Source organism: Sclerotinia sclerotiorum, genomic scaffold (assembly GCF_000146945.2).
Source record: "Sclerotinia sclerotiorum 1980 UF-70 scaffold_20 genomic scaffold, whole genome shotgun sequence".
NCBI lineage: Eukaryota > Fungi > Ascomycota > Leotiomycetes > Helotiales > Sclerotiniaceae > Sclerotinia > Sclerotinia sclerotiorum.
Window position 1 is genome coordinate 469,670 of NW_001820816.1, and position 16,236 is coordinate 485,905.

Here is a 16,236-nt window from a genome sequence, read left to right on the forward strand (position 1 = left end):
TACCCCTCCATCACACTATAATACACCACAAATTCCCCAAAAACATCCCTTCTATCCCCAAAAATAGCCAAGAAGCTGCACAAATACATACATACATACATACATACATACACACATACCCCCCAAAAATATATATCTCTCGTTATCTAATATACACTAAATAAAAAGATTTTTTTAATATTCTTATTATAAATCATAAACTATAAACCTATAAACCACGAAGTTTGCATTATGAAGTAGAATTATAGTGTATAACACTGTCTTACATTGTGTAATGTAATACGCTGCACTGACATACATGCACACGTTTAGACCTTCGTGATACCTATTAGTACTTTAATTACCCAGTAAGTATCATGATTCATGAGCAAGTTTTTATTTATTTAATTTGGCTGTTGCTGTTACTGTTGCTTTTGCTGTTGTGTTATTTACCAAGTAAAGTATGTATGCATGTAATCTTATGTATGTATGTAAGACTCACATTACAGTAAGTACAAAGATTGGCGAGTTGTACCGACGATGAGACATCATCACAGTACACGAAACTCATGCATGCACAAGCAAAGCGTCACCATGCATTCAGCCAAAGAAATTAAAGTCTCATGAAAGGTGTCTCTCTGTATTGTCCACATGCTATTGATATCGTATCGAAGCTAGAAGAGGTAACTACAATATACATATGTATTCCTTCCAAACATTACAATCTGATTGAGAACATGTGAATGCGTACCCATGTGTAATAAGAGATGACATGAGTAAAGAATAGAGTGTCCAATGTTGAATTAGACATGACATGAAGAGTAGAATCGAACACTCGCAAAGTCAATGCTGAGTCCTAGTGTCGAGAGTGAACAGACATATACGTGAATTCGACCACCCATGTGAATTCCATGCATAACGCCGAAAGGTGTATATTGATGGTCGAAATTGAAAATTAACTCTGGTTGCTGAGATGACGGTGGAGAGTGTGGAAGGTAGAAAAGAAGTGGGTGATTGCCCGGTCGGTAGTGCTCCATAACGACGAGGACTCGAGCCTTTTTGATCATCTAGATAACGATAGGAACGGCAACGCAGCTGTTGGTGAGAATATTGATTCCTCCCTGTGTACCAACACTGTTAGAATCGTCATCGCAATCGGGCTAGCCATGTAAGATAAAGAAACATAGTAGTTATAGGGAAGACTTACGCTGGTATCTCCACCGTTAACGTTGCAGCAGACTGGTGCTGAGTTGCATTTGCCTCCAAGAATAACACCAAGAATTGGAATTGGGATGTCAGCGCCTGTCCTTGTTGTTAGCAGGGAATTTCGATATGGACTAGATAATGATAGGCAGAAGGAGAAAAGATAATTCCAAAACTTACAGTTCAAGCCCAACAAGTTGCCTAGGATTCCATCGCCTGCTGCAGTAACAGATTGACAACATTGAAGGGTTTGTCCTTGAGCACAAGTTTGGCCTCCACTTCGACCGAAAAGTGTTGATTCCGTGGTAGGAATTGCAACGACCATAGCGGCAGATGAGAGAATAGCGGTAGCAATAGTGAAACGCATTTTGATTGTAAGGAGGGTGGTATTGATTGGATTATTTGAATTAAGAGCGAATGGAATTGAGCTAGAGTGTTGTGTTTGAAGCGAAGTTGTTCAGCGAATATCAAGCAAATGTGAGTTGATGAGTTGATGAGAAAATGAAAGCAGAGTGGAAGAATGAGATCTTATATACATGAGTTTGTTATCGAGGACGTAACACTTGAAAGTCGAGGCAAGAGCCATCGTCCACATCAAAAACAGTCTATTGGCTCGCCAAGAGACCGAAACATCGAAAGTAGGAGGTGCAATTTTCTTCACATTCTAAAGAGATAGGACACACCGGAAAAAAAAACTTTCACGTCACTAGCAAACGCCAATTGTCCTTCCTTGTTGCCTGTTATACCGTCCCATCTCGGAAATGCCCATCCTCAACTCACAAGTGAATCACTTAAATGAGGTTGTTTCTCAACAAACGAAGGAAGGAACCATCGTGGCGAACGTGATCAAAATGGGTAAGAGAAGGTGTACAAACCCCACAATATGGTTACCAGGAAAATGTGAAGAGGAGGATTATATCAAAGCGCTTTCTTTATGACGATGTACTACGTTAATATTAAGCTTAAGGATGAGATAATTTTGCCACGTTGTGATATTGCACGTATTCGGACAGAAAGGTTTTAAGCAGGCAAGAACAATAGATCTTCGGAGCCGTATAGGTCTCCGGGAGATTAAGTTGAAATTGTACATCCTAGAGTAGCTCGAGGCAACACTGCAGCTTAGAGTGAAGGGAGAAAATAGATAAATTTCCGCGGCTGAAAACATGTAGAGCATGTGATGTACAATTTCCATTATTCTCCGGTAAACTAACCATTTCAGACAGACACCAAACATTAAATGCTAAGTTTACCATAGCCAATTGTCAACTGAAAATTTGGCAAGAACTTGTTCTCTCAAGATACCAAAATATTCAAAAGTTATGTGAACCTCGCTTGACTCCTTTCAAATCCCATACGCGTGAAGAATACACAAAAAGCAGTTGGTTTCGTTATAAGCTTTAGTTGGGATTCCAGACAGTCCACCAGACGCCAATATTGGCCGCTACGACGAGATCTAACATCTTCAAGCCCTCGTCATGAATAATTAATTTTCCCAGTTTTGCTCGTTTGCCTCTATTTCCACCACCGGCTTTCTCCTGTCCAATACTAAGGTCCAATCGATCATCATTATCGTTCGATATTGTCAGCTCGTCTAAAAAGTTATGTAATCTTTGTGGCAGGGGCGGAGAATCTTCTTCATATGACGAGCTGATCGAGGAAGGTCTTGGTGGTAGCGAGAAAACTTCTTCTCCATTACTTGCATATGGCGTAGTATGAGACGTTTGATGCGGCTGAGTTTCAGATGGACGCTGAGGGTTAGGTTTAGATAGTCTCTTGCGGAAGCTTCCTAGTTTTCGTGTGAGTTTAGACGATCCACTCTTGACCTGAGCTGCAGCCAAGTCCATTTTCTCTCTATCGAATAAATCCGAACTTGGTAAATTGAAGCGAAGTTCGCTCACAGTCACCGAGGTCGACGAGGAAGCAAGAGAATCTGCGGATACTGGGGCTGGTAATTTGTGTCGACAGCGTAAGGACCGGCCCGCGCCCCCCGTGGAGAATGTACAGGTACCTTCCCAGGGACTCAAAAATGTGTAACCCTTGGCGCGAGAATTTTCGGACCCTTCCATGGACCGACTTTCCAAATCGGATTCATGCGGACCTTCCGAGCTACCGCTGTTATTCCTGCTGTGATTTCCCGAAAAATCAGACATCGCCTTTTTATGTTGTCTAAAAGTTTTATTCCATGAACTAGCCCATTCCATCGAGACCTGACGATGAAAACCTGATCCGGGGACTCCTCCTTTTTGCGTCATTGATGTGGGTCCTTCATTTCCCGGAGGTTGAGAAGTAGCACCTTGTGCTCCCCGACTTGGAGTTGTACCACCGAGCTTGATATTGGTTGTCGGGTGGGTGTGGTGGCGGAAGTAGTTATATCCTGGCGTTGTGATATGTACAGAAATGTCATAGTAAGGCTTTTTAGTTGCCGCCATCCCCACCGTGGGAGGATTTGATTTGCCTTCAACTGTGCCGACATTCCATTGACCACCCGAAGTTGGATCCCGCCGTATGATAGTTATCGAAAATGCCTTTGCTATATCTTCGATTGGATTAGGCCTTTCCAACGTCGTATGGCTATTTTGAGGCCGGTGTGATGGTCCCAGGTCATTATGATCAGGATTGTCCACTGGAGAAGATTCTGAAGTGAATATTGAATTTTCAGGCGTTACTCTCGGAAGAGGCTTTCTGTTGACGGTATTGGCACGCCCCATAGAAGAGTGCTGACCTACGGACCGCCCAGAAATACCTGCTTCTGCTACCGTTGGCGTATTTGCTAGGCTATCACGCGGAGTCACGAAGTCAAAAAGTCGCCAAGTATCATCCTGTTGGATGTCTAGCGCAGGTGCTTGGCGCTTTGAGTTTAATATACTTTGCCTATCAATATCTAAGGACTGAGCCCTAGAGCCAGCGGGTAAGGGTTTCCTGGGTAAAGTCTTTTTAGACAGCGCCCGAGCAGGAATCGACTGCTCTTCGGATAACAGATGGACATCTTCGTCCGAGTTTAGATGCAAGTAGTATAAAGAGCTTGCGATATCCTCGGATGTGACATTCTTCAATTGTGGTTTCAAGGTAGTGAGAATGATATCTAGCGAATAGAGTCAGCTATCATGTTCGGCCGGCCATATTATTCTGAACGTACCATTACTACCAGGTACTCTAGCGATATAGAGAACCAAGTTGGCCCTCTTCTGTTCGGTTGGATTTCGTGGATACTTCGGAGGGCATCCGGCAAGCTGGTTGAGACCAGAAAGTGAGTTTGCTTCAACAAAATCCTGAGGTGACATAATTTCCTGAGGATTTGAGATGGATTATGAAAATAAGTCGAGGGAGAAAAGAGACTTCGTTTTACACCCGTGTTTCGCTATTTGTTAATGATACTCAGCCTGGAAGGCAAAGTAACGCGTTCGTTCGGTAGGCTCTAAGAGATAAATACTTGATAATAAATAATAATAAGCTTATCCAAGAAGCTCAGCCAGCTTCTGAAAGAGTTTGTTTTTTCGAAAGGTTTTGCCCTGATCTTCTTTGTTTATCTCAAGGTTTATGTATGTTGGGCAGCAGAAAATATATCTAACCTAGATATATCAGGGGAAGGATGGTGGGTGCATTGATTGGGTATCTTGAACTGGGGTATCATAAGGCGAAAAACTGAAGCAGATGTGACTGATGAATGGGAAAGAAGCTGCGTGATGATTTGACAAGGTATTCGTAGACACTTATAAAATTGGTGTTAATTGTAGAGGCGGTATTGATTGCCACGACATCATATGTTGTTTGATTTTGATCCACATGTTTCCTGGGCCTTACCCAGATGTATGTTATGTTTAAAAAATGAGAAGGTGTCAAATGAGTGTGTGAAATGATGAGGGAGGTTATGATAGGTATTATAGTATTGACTGTATGAATATGTGAGTATGTAATCATTGTAATGTAAATGTAAATCCATCCATTGATTCACATGAACCTTTTTTGACTTTTCCCAGCCAAGCAAATTCAATGCATTGATTCCATTTTTACCTTGATCAGATCATTTGTTGGCGGGTCACCCCCCTTAGGAAATCCCAACCAGAAATTTCACTTGCACTGCCGCAATTTTAGGTAATTAATAAGGTACCGAATAATGTGTGAGGCTGGTGCCGGTACATATGGCTGGTGCATGAGGCTGGGTAAGTGAGGCTGAGAGTACGGCTACTCTTTCTCTTTTTCTCTTTTTCTCTCTCTCTTCGCTTGTCCACTTTCACCCGCTAAGATAATAAGTGGGTAATCACTCATCAACCCACAAAAAAAAGAACCCCCAATTGGTTCCAACCGACCAATCAAAACTTGCAAAAACTTCGCGCACTAAGTAAGGACTCAAGAAATCTCGAAAATTTAATTTGGCACAGATTATCGTATTTGTACAGAGGGAGAAAAGCTTCATATTTTACCACAAACCTCACTCATACACACACAATACAGAATAACTTTATGATAGTTGTATTATTCGCATTCAATTCATGATCAGAAGTTATATTGTTGTTTAAAATTCAAGTTTTCATCTTCCTTATATCGCTATTGTAATTTATTAGCCATTGGCGGAAAAAAATCATGGCAGAGAGTACACTTCAAGTTTGTCTTCCTTTCCCCGCCTTACGCATTTCATCCATTAACCCTTTTTCTCTCCAGGACCGGCTGCGAGAACATGCAGAGGCATTTGATGGACTGCTATCTTTGATTCCTGCGAAATATTACTACGGCGAAGACACTAGCGTATGTAAATAGTTCGGTTTGGATCCCACTGCCAGAGCTACAATGCTGATTACCATTTTCCTTCACAGGATCAATGGAAAAAGAAGAAGCAAACCAAGCAACAAGCTGCTGCGGCAAGACGCGCAAAGCTTGATCCAGATTCTGCAAAGACGGCAAAGGATGTCATGGATGAACGAGCGAAGAAGAGAAAATTGGAAGAGTCTGAGGATGTTGAGGATGGATCCGAGGTAGAGGGCATCGAAAAAGAATTACCAAAACAAGGATTGAAAAAGGCAGTGGAGAAGCCAGCTAAGAAATTAAAAACTGAAACCGAATCCACAAAACCGATGCCCAAATCTTCAACACCAAAGGACTCAACAGCCAAAAAAGTTTTGACACCTGAAGAAGAAGCAGCAAGGTTGGAAAAGAGAAATCAGAAAGAAGAACAGAAAAAGGCAAAGTCAGCTAAGAAGTCAGCTAAACAGAAGGCGAAGAGGGAGGAAGCTGCTAAACAAGTTGTCCAATTACCAACGGAAGATACTTCTGCTAGTGAGTCGACTACAAAGGATAATGTGGCCGAGGAAGCTACCAAGGAAGCTGCCACTAACGAAGTCCCTACCAAAAAGTCAATCGAGCATGAAACTGCGACAGATGAAGAACCAGACCATGATGATGAAATTGGGCATTTTGAAGCCGAAGGTTTGGAGGAGCCCGAATCTACAGAGTCATCGCCGCCCTCATCTACTTTCTCAACAACCAATGAAGAGACCATCAGCGGAGGTACATCCACATCCTCTACCATACCTCCTACCGCGCCTCCTAAACACATAGTTCTCCCAGCCGACTCTGAAATTCTCCGTTCTAGATTAGCAGCACGTATCGAAGCTCTACGAGCAGCACGTAAAGCAAGTAACTCTGATGGTACCCCAGTGCGCAACCGTCAAGAACTCATGGAACAACGTCGCAAAAAGGAAGAGCAGCGGAAAGCCCACAAGAGAGAACTTCGACTTCAAGCCAAGATTGATGAAGAGGCTCGACGTGAAGCCGCACTAGTATCAGCAAGAAGTAGTCCAGCAGGAAGCTTGCTCAGTCCTCTAATCCGATCACCTGAAAACAATTTTGCTTTTGGCAGAGTCGCATTTGCTGATGGACAAGGTCTCAACGAAGATTTAACTGCACTGAAATCGATACCGAAGAAAAAGGGACCGCAAGATGTTAATAGTGCACTCGCCGCTGCGGCTAAGAAACAATCTCGATTAGAAAGCATGGATGCCGATAAGCGCGCCGACATTGAAGAAAAAGAACGCTGGTTAATTGCGAAAAAGCGCGTGAATGGCGAGAAAGTTCGAGATGATAGTTCATTGCTGAAGAAAACTCTCAAAAGAAAAGAGAAGCAAAAGAAGAAGAGTGAGAAGGAATGGACAGAGAGAATAGATGGAGTCAAGAAAGCGGGAGCTATGAAACAGAAGAAGAGAGAGGCGAATCTACAGGCTAGGAAGGATGGAAAGGGAGGAAAGGGAAAGAAGGGCGGAAAAGGTGGAAAACCAGCAGGTGGTGCTAAAAAGAAGAGTAGGCCAGGTTTTGAGGGTAGTTTTGGGGGTGGAGGGAAGAAAAAGTAGAGGGAGCATGTGATGTTGGGAATCAGTCTAGGTGTTAAGGAGTGAGGATAGGAAAATATAATACGAATATGGTGGTAGGAGATGGGAAAATGGAAGGTGATAGCCTTATGTTTATGAAGTGGTCTCGAGGAAAAATTCATCCAGATCCAAGCAAATTCATGGACGCAAAATGGGGCTGCACACCTAGGCATGTTTATCAGAGGAAGAATACTTTTCAATACCACCTACATATATCTACAATTAGCATTTTTGTAGAAAATAACCAAGTTGTCTATTGTGAATATATGAATGTGTTAAAGTGAATGGTTCCTGCGTAGCACGTGCACAGGGCACTAGTCCTGTTAGGACTAGATTGAGAAGCTCTCTTACAGAGAGCTTCGCACTTCCGTAGAACTTAGAAGAGAGATTTACCTACTAGACCAATATTACCTCAGTTCTGCCCTATCAGCTTCCCACTATTCCCTGTGTGAGGTCATTCCTTTTAACAGAATGATATTATATTATTAATTCTATTATCTTTCTTTTCCTCCCTCTCTTCTCTTCTCTTCCCCGGTTATTTAATCTAATTTAAAAAGGAGAAAGTATTAAAAGATTGGGTGGAAGAGGCCTCTATATTGACTATATTACTACGTGTGTAGGCATATTAATCTCCTCTTGGTATCCTCAGAGGGGACCAATATGCCTGCTTATGGTTCGTCTAATCTAGCCTGTTTAGGTAACCGTATTACTAATCACGACACGTGATTAGTACCGGTAACTTCTATTCCTTTTAACAGAAAGAATATTTAAAATAAAATAAAATATATAAATAATTACAAAAATAATTACAAAAATAAAAATAAGAATAAAAATAAAAATAAAAATAAAAATAAAAATAAAAATAAAAATAAAAATAAAAATAAAAATAAAAATAAAAATAAAAATAAAAATAAAAATAAAAATAAAAATAAAAATAAAAATAAAAATAAAAATAAAAATAAAAATAAAAATAAAAATAAAAATAAAAATAAAAATAAAAATAAAAATAAAAATAAAAATAAAAATAAAAATAAAAATAAAAATAAAAATAAAAATAAAAATAAAAATAAAAATAAAAATAAAAATTAATAAACCCCCTCTGTTACGTCGGACTCCACAAGCCCATTACCACGTGATTCAATCACGTGATAGACCCTACATAATATGCACGAAAAATAAGGGTCCAACATATTCTTAGGTCCAGGACCTTTCGGGGTCCTGAAGGTCCATAGCATAAAGGTCTATATAGTCAGGACGAATTTCCTTTGTATAGAGCTTCGTGCTCAAGATCAATCATTTAGTATACTCTACTATTAGTTACGAATTGCATATCATTATTGTCATTACTTAAGTCCCTGCTTGACGCCTAGTTATAAACCACCTCGAGAGCCTAGAGCACTTCCGCGTGATCTAGACGGCAAACCTCGTAACACTTCTCCCGATACAGAAGCCAGTCAACCAGACTAGTTAACCAATTAGTTACTGATTAGGGGAGTTTATCAAATCATTCATTCTTCATATTTCATACTTCATACTTTATATATTCGAGAACGGTATTAAATCATATCATATCATATCAAATTATCTCATCTCATCTCGACTCATCTCATCTTATCTAGCTACTTCCATTCCCATTTCCATTCATCCCATTCATTCATATAAATCTCCAACTACTTTTTCTTCTCCCTCTCTCCCTTCCTTACTATCTCCTTCCCATCCCTTCCTCATATCTCCAACCTCGTAACTTTCTTTCCTGGTACCCAGCCAGGTTAGAACCGAACCGAAACAGAAACAGAAACAGAATGGAATAGAGTAGAAGAAAAAAGAAAAGAATAGAACAGAGTAGATGAGTGAAACTACTAAATGAATATTTTTTCCTTCCTTTCCTACGCTGAACTAAAGTCTAATATCCCCAAACCCCCTACTTTCCTACCCCTGTCCTCCTTTCCCTTCCCTTCCCATGGAAATGAAAATGAATGATTTTAACTTAACCCTGTAGCATAGCAAAAAGATCTCGTTGGGTTTGTTTGAATATATTTGTAATTTTCCTCCATCATAAAAGTAATCGAGATGCGCCGCTCGCCTGCCGTGCTTATGAAATCAAATTGTATGTGTAGAAAGCAATTATAGCAAAGAGTCCAACCGGGTAAAGACACTTAAACATGCCGCCACAACCTCCAGCTGTAGCTCTTTATCCTTTCCATTGTTTACCTCCTATTTGTGTGGTATTAGTATATTAGTATATATATTGTGGGCGTGGGAGGGGTATTGGTAAAAAGGGAATGATACATACATCAGTAATGACTTGTCCCAAATTTGCACCGATTCCTGCTGAGCCTCCCGCTCTCTTTCCAAATGGCCATTGACTATATTCTGCCAATAATTCATCCACTTGAGCGAATGCTCGTTCTCTAGACTCGTGACCCAGTGATGCGAGGGCATTCTCTAATACATTAGCTGCATACGCAGCACATACCATAGCAATTGTTCTGATGTATCTGAATTCGAGGTTTTCGGGGAGAAATTGACTACCAGGGAGGACAACCGTTCGTTGTGTAAGGACGTTTCGGACTCTTCTTCTAATCTCTTCCTTTGCTCCACCATCTGCTACAGGGTGCGTTGCCATATCGAACAAAAGGAAATTTTTCTTCTCGGTCCTTAGAATACCCTTATCGACCAATCCTTTTGCTAATCGTTCTCGAACTTGTTTCAATTGGTATCCGATTTTCATAAGATTCCATGTCTCGCCTGGGAAATGATGTCAATGTTGAGACTTTCATAATGTGGGAAATTGCGATTCCTTACCACTCATCAAATCAATCCATGAACTAACACTCATCTTTTCACTTGCTTTCATCATTTTCAGCGCTTCATCCAACAATACCTCTCCCGTCAAAGTATCATCAATAACCTCAATTACTCTATCCGCTAAGGGAAATCGCCGCCTCGAAGAATCCTTCTGCATGCTCACGCGCCCTCTGAACGCCAGCTCAATGACAATACATCCACGAAGCGCATACGAAATATTATCGTTCCAGAATGAAAGGTATCCCTGTAAAATCGTATTAGTACTGATCGCAGAACTGCCAACCACCACCTGTTCAGATCAAGCCACCTACTTGCTTATCCTTCAATCCCAGCAGCAAGACCTCCTCCATCAGCGTCAATTTAGGTTGTTTGCTCCTCTCAGCGCTTTCGCTAATATCTCTCGGATCAAAGGCAATCTTGTGTCCATTTTCGCCGCTCTCGTATGATGTTTCGGGACCGCTAGTATCGCGTGAATTGCCAGCTTTGGGCGCCGGTGATGCAATACGACTCGATTCTCCATTTTCCGTGTCGCCAGCCCCTCCTCCACCACCTCTTCTGCGAGTAAGTCCTGAAGACATTGGTCGTATCGCAAGATCAATTGTATGTGGAGTATTTGATATAAATGCTTGGGTTGTCGTGGGAAATTAAGCAAAGGGGGATGGAGTTTTGTCCTCGTTGCAGTGAGACAGCGGCGCTACCGCTCACAAAAGCAATTCCGCCAGTAGATTTTCTTTCGTTTTGTCGATGAATAAAATGATCCTTGGAGTTCTAGATTCTCGAATTTGTCTCTTCGTATCAATAAGAAAAATGTGGGCGGGGCAAATGTGGTGGTTTTGAAGGTTCGAATTGTTCTGTAGAGCTTTGAGGTGCGCGGATGAACAGGGATAACCCAATGAAACCACGCTAAGATTTTATAGAGAACTTCTTTGAACTGGGGAAGTGGGAAATTTATTATGATGTGGAAGAGAAAGTTATTAACAGAAAAAGATACCAATGATATTTTGAAAAAGATTTCAAAATCAATATATCTTCATGTTCTTAATGTAATGAGGGAAAACAAGAATTTGTTGAGTAAGATGGTCTAAACATTTTTACAGGCGCATAGAATCATATCACTTCTATGAACGCATCGAAAGCTTGCACAAGTTTCCCCTCCCTCCCTTGTATCGCCGCCCGTTCACCACTTGTATCTCAGTCATGACCCATGAACCCCTCATTGTCTTTTTTCCACCTCGACCGTCCCCATATTATACAGTTCCAAAATCTAGTGAGCTATGAAGGCCGTTAGCTATTTTTATCCACCTTATAACATCCCACCAAAGACTCACCATCTGGTTGGTGGAGGATATATTCGACGGCTTGGTCAACTATGAAATTTGTTAAAATTATTTCCCCATTCAATAATCACCGGAAAACATACCACTGAGAATAGCATCGGCATCCTTATCTGGGATTTCAATGCTGAATTCCTGTAACCTCATCAGTCTCCAATTCCCCGTTGCGGATATCTTGTACAAACCTCCTCAATAGCCATAACAACTTCTACCGTGTCCAGGCTGTCTAACCCAAGATCATTCGAGAAGTGCGCTGTTGCTGAAAGCTACCCATTGTCAATTATAACTCCCTGACCTTCTACACTATCAAATATCATACCTTCGTTGGGTCGGAAACCTATATATCATGTTAGTATTTTCTCAGTCGAAGGTTCATCGAGCGCACTCACCTTGTCGAAGTTGTTTAGTAAAGACAGGATTCTGCCTTCAACCTCTTTCTTCTCAAGACCGGCGGCTGCGGAGTAGCATCTTGCGGCTTGGAAAGCCGATGGGGCGAATTGAGATTTTGTGATGAAAGAACTTGGGGCAATAGGACGAACAATTGCTGTAGGTCTGTGGACAGCTTTGCTAGCAGCGCTGCGGGCTGTTCTGAGAAGAGCGGTTCTGAACATTTTGATATGTGGAGAGGATTAAGAGGACGTCTGTGGATAATGCGATGGTAGATGTGAATTTGATGATGAGATGCTTCCCAGAATGTTTAGCTTTAGCGTATTTTGACTACACGTGACTGAAGATGCGACGACGAGATTTAAGAGAACTATTTACAGTAAAGTTGATTGGTAGAAATTCGTTTTGAAATGATGTATGATATTGCGATTACTAAACTTAGTTTACTTTATAATTTCATAATATAGAAGGAAGTGGTGGCGTACAATAGAAGCTTTGTACTTTCGGCCAATCATAGGAAGCCATTTCGAAATCAACTCTTAAAGTTCCGTCAACCTCATATCTAGATACAGATCTCCAACAATCCTGCCACGAGCAATCCTTCACAATGGCAACAACAAAGCCTATAACTATGCTCGTGGCGCGCAGTCGTCCAGCATATACTTTCACAGCTTCAAACATCCGCACATTTGCACCCGTCGCATCTAGAGCAACTTTCTCTACTTCTCAATTCCGAAGCGCCACCCCAGCTGGACCCCCCCCGCCTGGCTTCAGACTGCCAAAACCTGAGAGATGGAACGAGAGTAAGGAGAGTACGATGGATAAGGCGGGAAAGTACTTTCTCATGTCGGAGATGTTCAGAGGAATGTACGTAGTATTGGAACAATACTTTAGACCTCCGTAAGTGATGCCATTGAATCTCGACGTCTATACTGCAGTGGCTAACAACTTGCAGATACACAATTTATTATCCTTTCGAGAAGGTATGCAGTTCGGATTATATCAAGGTGGCGACAAATGCTCATATAGTATAGGGTCCAATCTCTCCACGATTCAGAGGCGAACACGCTTTACGAAGATATCCATCAGGAGAAGAACGATGCATTGCTTGCAAGCTTTGCGAAGCTGTATGTTATCTCATTCTTACAGAAAGTAGCGGATCCTAATATTACTTAGATCTGTCCCGCACAAGCTATTACCATCGAAGCGGAGGAGCGTGAAGATGGAAGCCGTAGAACAACCCGCTACGATATCGATATGACGAAGTGTATCTACTGTGGTTTCTGCCAGGAAAGTTGTCCAGTTGATGCTATCGTGGAATCACCAAATGCCGAGTACGCCACAGAGACAAGAGAGGAGTTATTATACAACAAGGAGAAGGTATGTTTCCATGATAACGGCCCTGGGCCTTTCTATCACTTACTAACTATTCTACAGTTATTGGCTAATGGAGACAAATGGGAGCCGGAATTGGCAGCAGCAGCAAGAGCTGATGCACCATATAGATAACCATATTTTTATTTGTTGTGAGGTGGGAAATTTGTACATATCAGAAGCGGTTCTTCAAAAATGCAAGTAAATGGACACAAAATTCCTATGATTTATGCCATCAAGTGTTGTTCCTTCGGATTCGAATCAAATGATCTATGGAAGAGGTGTAATCATACAAAGGGAGGTCAGCAGTGCCTCGTCTACTATTACAGAATCTCCAAGTGTAGATAAACCACCCTCTGTGAACACACAACTCACCTCGTCAAATGTAAGAAGAAAGTAAAGTCCCCTCCTCTGAAGTACCCTAACTCTCTAGCCGAGCAGATTTCTACCCTGATTAGGCATATCCTTTCCATATATCCACAGCTACTCCTAATCGAATATTCGTTCTTGAGTTTGCACACGTTCTTTAATTGTACACTATCTACTGTAAAATGTCCTTGAGGTTTAGGTAAGATGATACTCATCCCTGTTGGATTGTATCTATATTGGATTACGTTTATATTGGATTGCACTTACACATGTGGCGTTCAGATGAGTGGTCTACAGTACAGGTAGAGAAATAGTCATTCAGCCATCTACCCTACCTAGAGTAGGTACTTACTATGAAAGGCCTTTATGGAGGAGTGTTGGAGTTGGGTTGTGGATGTGGGATGTAAGATGTGGGATGTGGGATATGGGATAGGTTTCAAGGCGATGGATGGATGGATTTAGGCAGTATACTAATATTAATATTGAGTACTAAACACTAGATACATAGGGAAATGGTTGTTTACTTCTTCAGGGGATAATCTAGGGTAGAGGAAGGGTGGATTGCACTTTTGAGCTAGGGCATAATGAGATGCTCAGAATAGTCGTTCATATCTACAAATCTGCATTTATATTCACATTGAGATTAGCAAGCATGCATGCATGGATAGAGTTATGGGATCGTTCAATTTCTCTCATCATCATATCATCTCGAGCAACAATAATAATAATGAGAAGCCAGGCCCCCTAGCACCAGAACCCCATCCTTCATCCATCCATCCATCCACCCATCCCACCCACCAATCCACCATCAAACCCAACCATATCCATACATTGAGAAAGAGGGAAAAAAGGTTAAAAGACCAACGCCAGGCTAACCGAATATTTAACGAACTCAAGATTTGGAGCATTAGCCCTACCCGACAATTCCCAAACGCAATTTCTAATTTTACTTCTTCTCTTCGAAATAAAACTTGCCCAGACCCGCTTGATCGGGACTACCAAGAGGAGGTCTACTAGCCGCAGATGGACTATCATCAATTCTCTCCTTTAAAATTCTCTCTGCAGCTTCGGCACCTACTCCCGTACCTAGTCCTGAACCAGATGAATTGCGATTTCCAGCTACTCCTGTTCCATAACCTCGGGCTGCCGTATCCACATAGCCACTTGTATTATCATCTGTAATTCCATCTAGCATTCTCGCTTCACGCCTCTGTTGTTCTGCTGTTGCGGATGTGGATGCGCTGACGGAGGTTCCGGGATTGCTGCTCTGTACTTCTTTGGCTAGACCGCTTTTTCCTACTGCGATAGGGCTCGCGAGGATATTGCCTCTGCTGTATGTTGGACCGCTGACGGTGCTTCCAGCGCCCTCGCCGAATCCAACTAAACTTGTATTATCACTCATTCCATCCCCATCTAATTCCTCATCCATAGCCGATGCGGAAAACGTGTCACGATCATCTGTTTCTCGATAATTGTTATCCATGCTTAGCTCATCATCATCAGCCTCCGTTTGTCCTTTTGTACTATTCGATGCCCATGTAGTGGTTCTTCCCGTCATAGAACCGGTCGCGGATGCGCTGCCAACGGTAGATATGCGTGTTGTATAAACTGGATTTCCGGCTTGATCAAAATATCCTGGGATTTGTCCAGTAGCAGGCCCTGGGGCTGTTGTAGTACCACTGGGATTTTGAGGGGTCGCTGTGGTTACCCGTTCGAGACCTGCAAGGCGTGAGATTCGATCTGCGCGCTGCGCTTCGAGGGTATTGTTTGAAAGAGTGTGTTGATGATGAGAGCTTCCGGTCGGGTGAGCAGATCCGCGATGACCATCTTTGATAGCGGTGGTGGAGAGCGCGGAGAGGGAGGTCGTGGTTGAGTTTGGGGTTCCTCTGGAGTAGATTACATTAGTATTTTGATAGGGGGATTGTGGGGTGAGTATTTACGGTGCATCAGTTGGAGTATCAATATTTGATGGTGGTTCGGGCATGCCGATCAGTGTAGGAGTAGATGCCATTCTGATGATTGTTTATGTTTATGAGGTAATATTTATCAAATTGATGTCGTATTTAGGTGGAACTAATATATTTGGTTGAATCGGAAGCTCTTTGGTTTGCTTGATTTGTTCAGGTGGATAGGATTTGTCGAATTTGTCTCCGGTCTGTAAGGCTGGGCTAAATGCGCTCTTTCTGCCTAGTCTAGTCAACTTACAAGGCACTTAGATTCTGTGGCATAGAAATCTCAAGATGATGAATTCTCCTATTGTTTTGTATCAAGTAAAGAAGCGACCATGAGATTCGAAGGGGCCAAGTATCAATCGTATTTCTTCCTTGTGATAATCTTAGTTGTTCAAATGATTTTACCAAACATTTCAAGTTCATTAATTTATTTCAGAACAAAGAAGGAAAACAGCTACTCGAGTATAAGCT

The 16,236-nt window shown here is 41.8% G+C and overlaps 7 protein-coding genes across 7 annotated transcripts; 2 read left to right on the plus strand and 5 right to left on the minus strand.

Moving 5' to 3' along the window:
- Positions 1-1,046: 1,046 nt before the first annotated feature.
- SS1G_11895 (predicted protein) lies at positions 1,047-1,549 on the minus strand (the record flags this gene model as incomplete). Its single annotated transcript, XM_001586816.1, has 3 exons — positions 1,047-1,100; positions 1,187-1,281; positions 1,363-1,549. 3 exons carry the CDS (start codon positions 1,547-1,549, stop codon positions 1,047-1,049), a joined length of 336 nt encoding a protein of 111 aa, XP_001586866.1.
- A 1,030-nt stretch (positions 1,550-2,579) lies between these two features.
- SS1G_11896 (hypothetical protein) lies at positions 2,580-4,463 on the minus strand (the record flags this gene model as incomplete). Its single annotated transcript, XM_001586817.1, has 3 exons — positions 2,580-3,712; positions 3,926-4,264; positions 4,319-4,463. 3 exons carry the CDS (start codon positions 4,461-4,463, stop codon positions 2,580-2,582), a joined length of 1,617 nt encoding a protein of 538 aa, XP_001586867.1.
- Positions 4,464-5,763: 1,300 nt separating this feature from the next.
- Positions 5,764-7,523, plus strand: SS1G_11897 (hypothetical protein; the record flags this gene model as incomplete). The annotated part of the gene is made up of 2 exons (XM_001586818.1): positions 5,764-5,784; positions 5,994-7,523. 2 exons carry the CDS (start codon positions 5,764-5,766, stop codon positions 7,521-7,523), a joined length of 1,551 nt encoding a protein of 516 aa, XP_001586868.1.
- Positions 7,524-9,665: 2,142 nt separating this feature from the next.
- SS1G_11898 (conserved hypothetical protein) lies at positions 9,666-10,927 on the minus strand (the record flags this gene model as incomplete). Its single annotated transcript, XM_001586819.1, has 4 exons — positions 9,666-9,755; positions 9,835-10,289; positions 10,347-10,593; positions 10,661-10,927. The coding sequence occupies 4 exons, from the start codon at positions 10,925-10,927 to the stop codon at positions 9,666-9,668; spliced, it is 1,059 nt and encodes a 352-aa protein (XP_001586869.1).
- Positions 10,928-11,613: 686 nt separating this feature from the next.
- On the minus strand, positions 11,614-12,294 carry SS1G_11899 (hypothetical protein; the record flags this gene model as incomplete). Its single annotated transcript, XM_001586820.1, has 6 exons — positions 11,614-11,621; positions 11,678-11,716; positions 11,770-11,818; positions 11,869-11,942; positions 11,979-12,020; positions 12,069-12,294. 6 exons carry the CDS (start codon positions 12,292-12,294, stop codon positions 11,614-11,616), a joined length of 438 nt encoding a protein of 145 aa, XP_001586870.1.
- Positions 12,295-12,677: 383 nt separating this feature from the next.
- Positions 12,678-13,579, plus strand: SS1G_11900 (hypothetical protein; the record flags this gene model as incomplete). The annotated part of the gene is made up of 5 exons (XM_001586821.1): positions 12,678-12,970; positions 13,026-13,053; positions 13,105-13,197; positions 13,247-13,450; positions 13,508-13,579. The coding sequence occupies 5 exons, from the start codon at positions 12,678-12,680 to the stop codon at positions 13,577-13,579; spliced, it is 690 nt and encodes a 229-aa protein (XP_001586871.1).
- A 1,180-nt stretch (positions 13,580-14,759) lies between these two features.
- SS1G_11901 (hypothetical protein) lies at positions 14,760-15,824 on the minus strand (the record flags this gene model as incomplete). Its single annotated transcript, XM_001586822.1, has 2 exons — positions 14,760-15,699; positions 15,754-15,824. 2 exons carry the CDS (start codon positions 15,822-15,824, stop codon positions 14,760-14,762), a joined length of 1,011 nt encoding a protein of 336 aa, XP_001586872.1.
- Between the last annotated feature and the right edge of the window lie 412 nt (positions 15,825-16,236).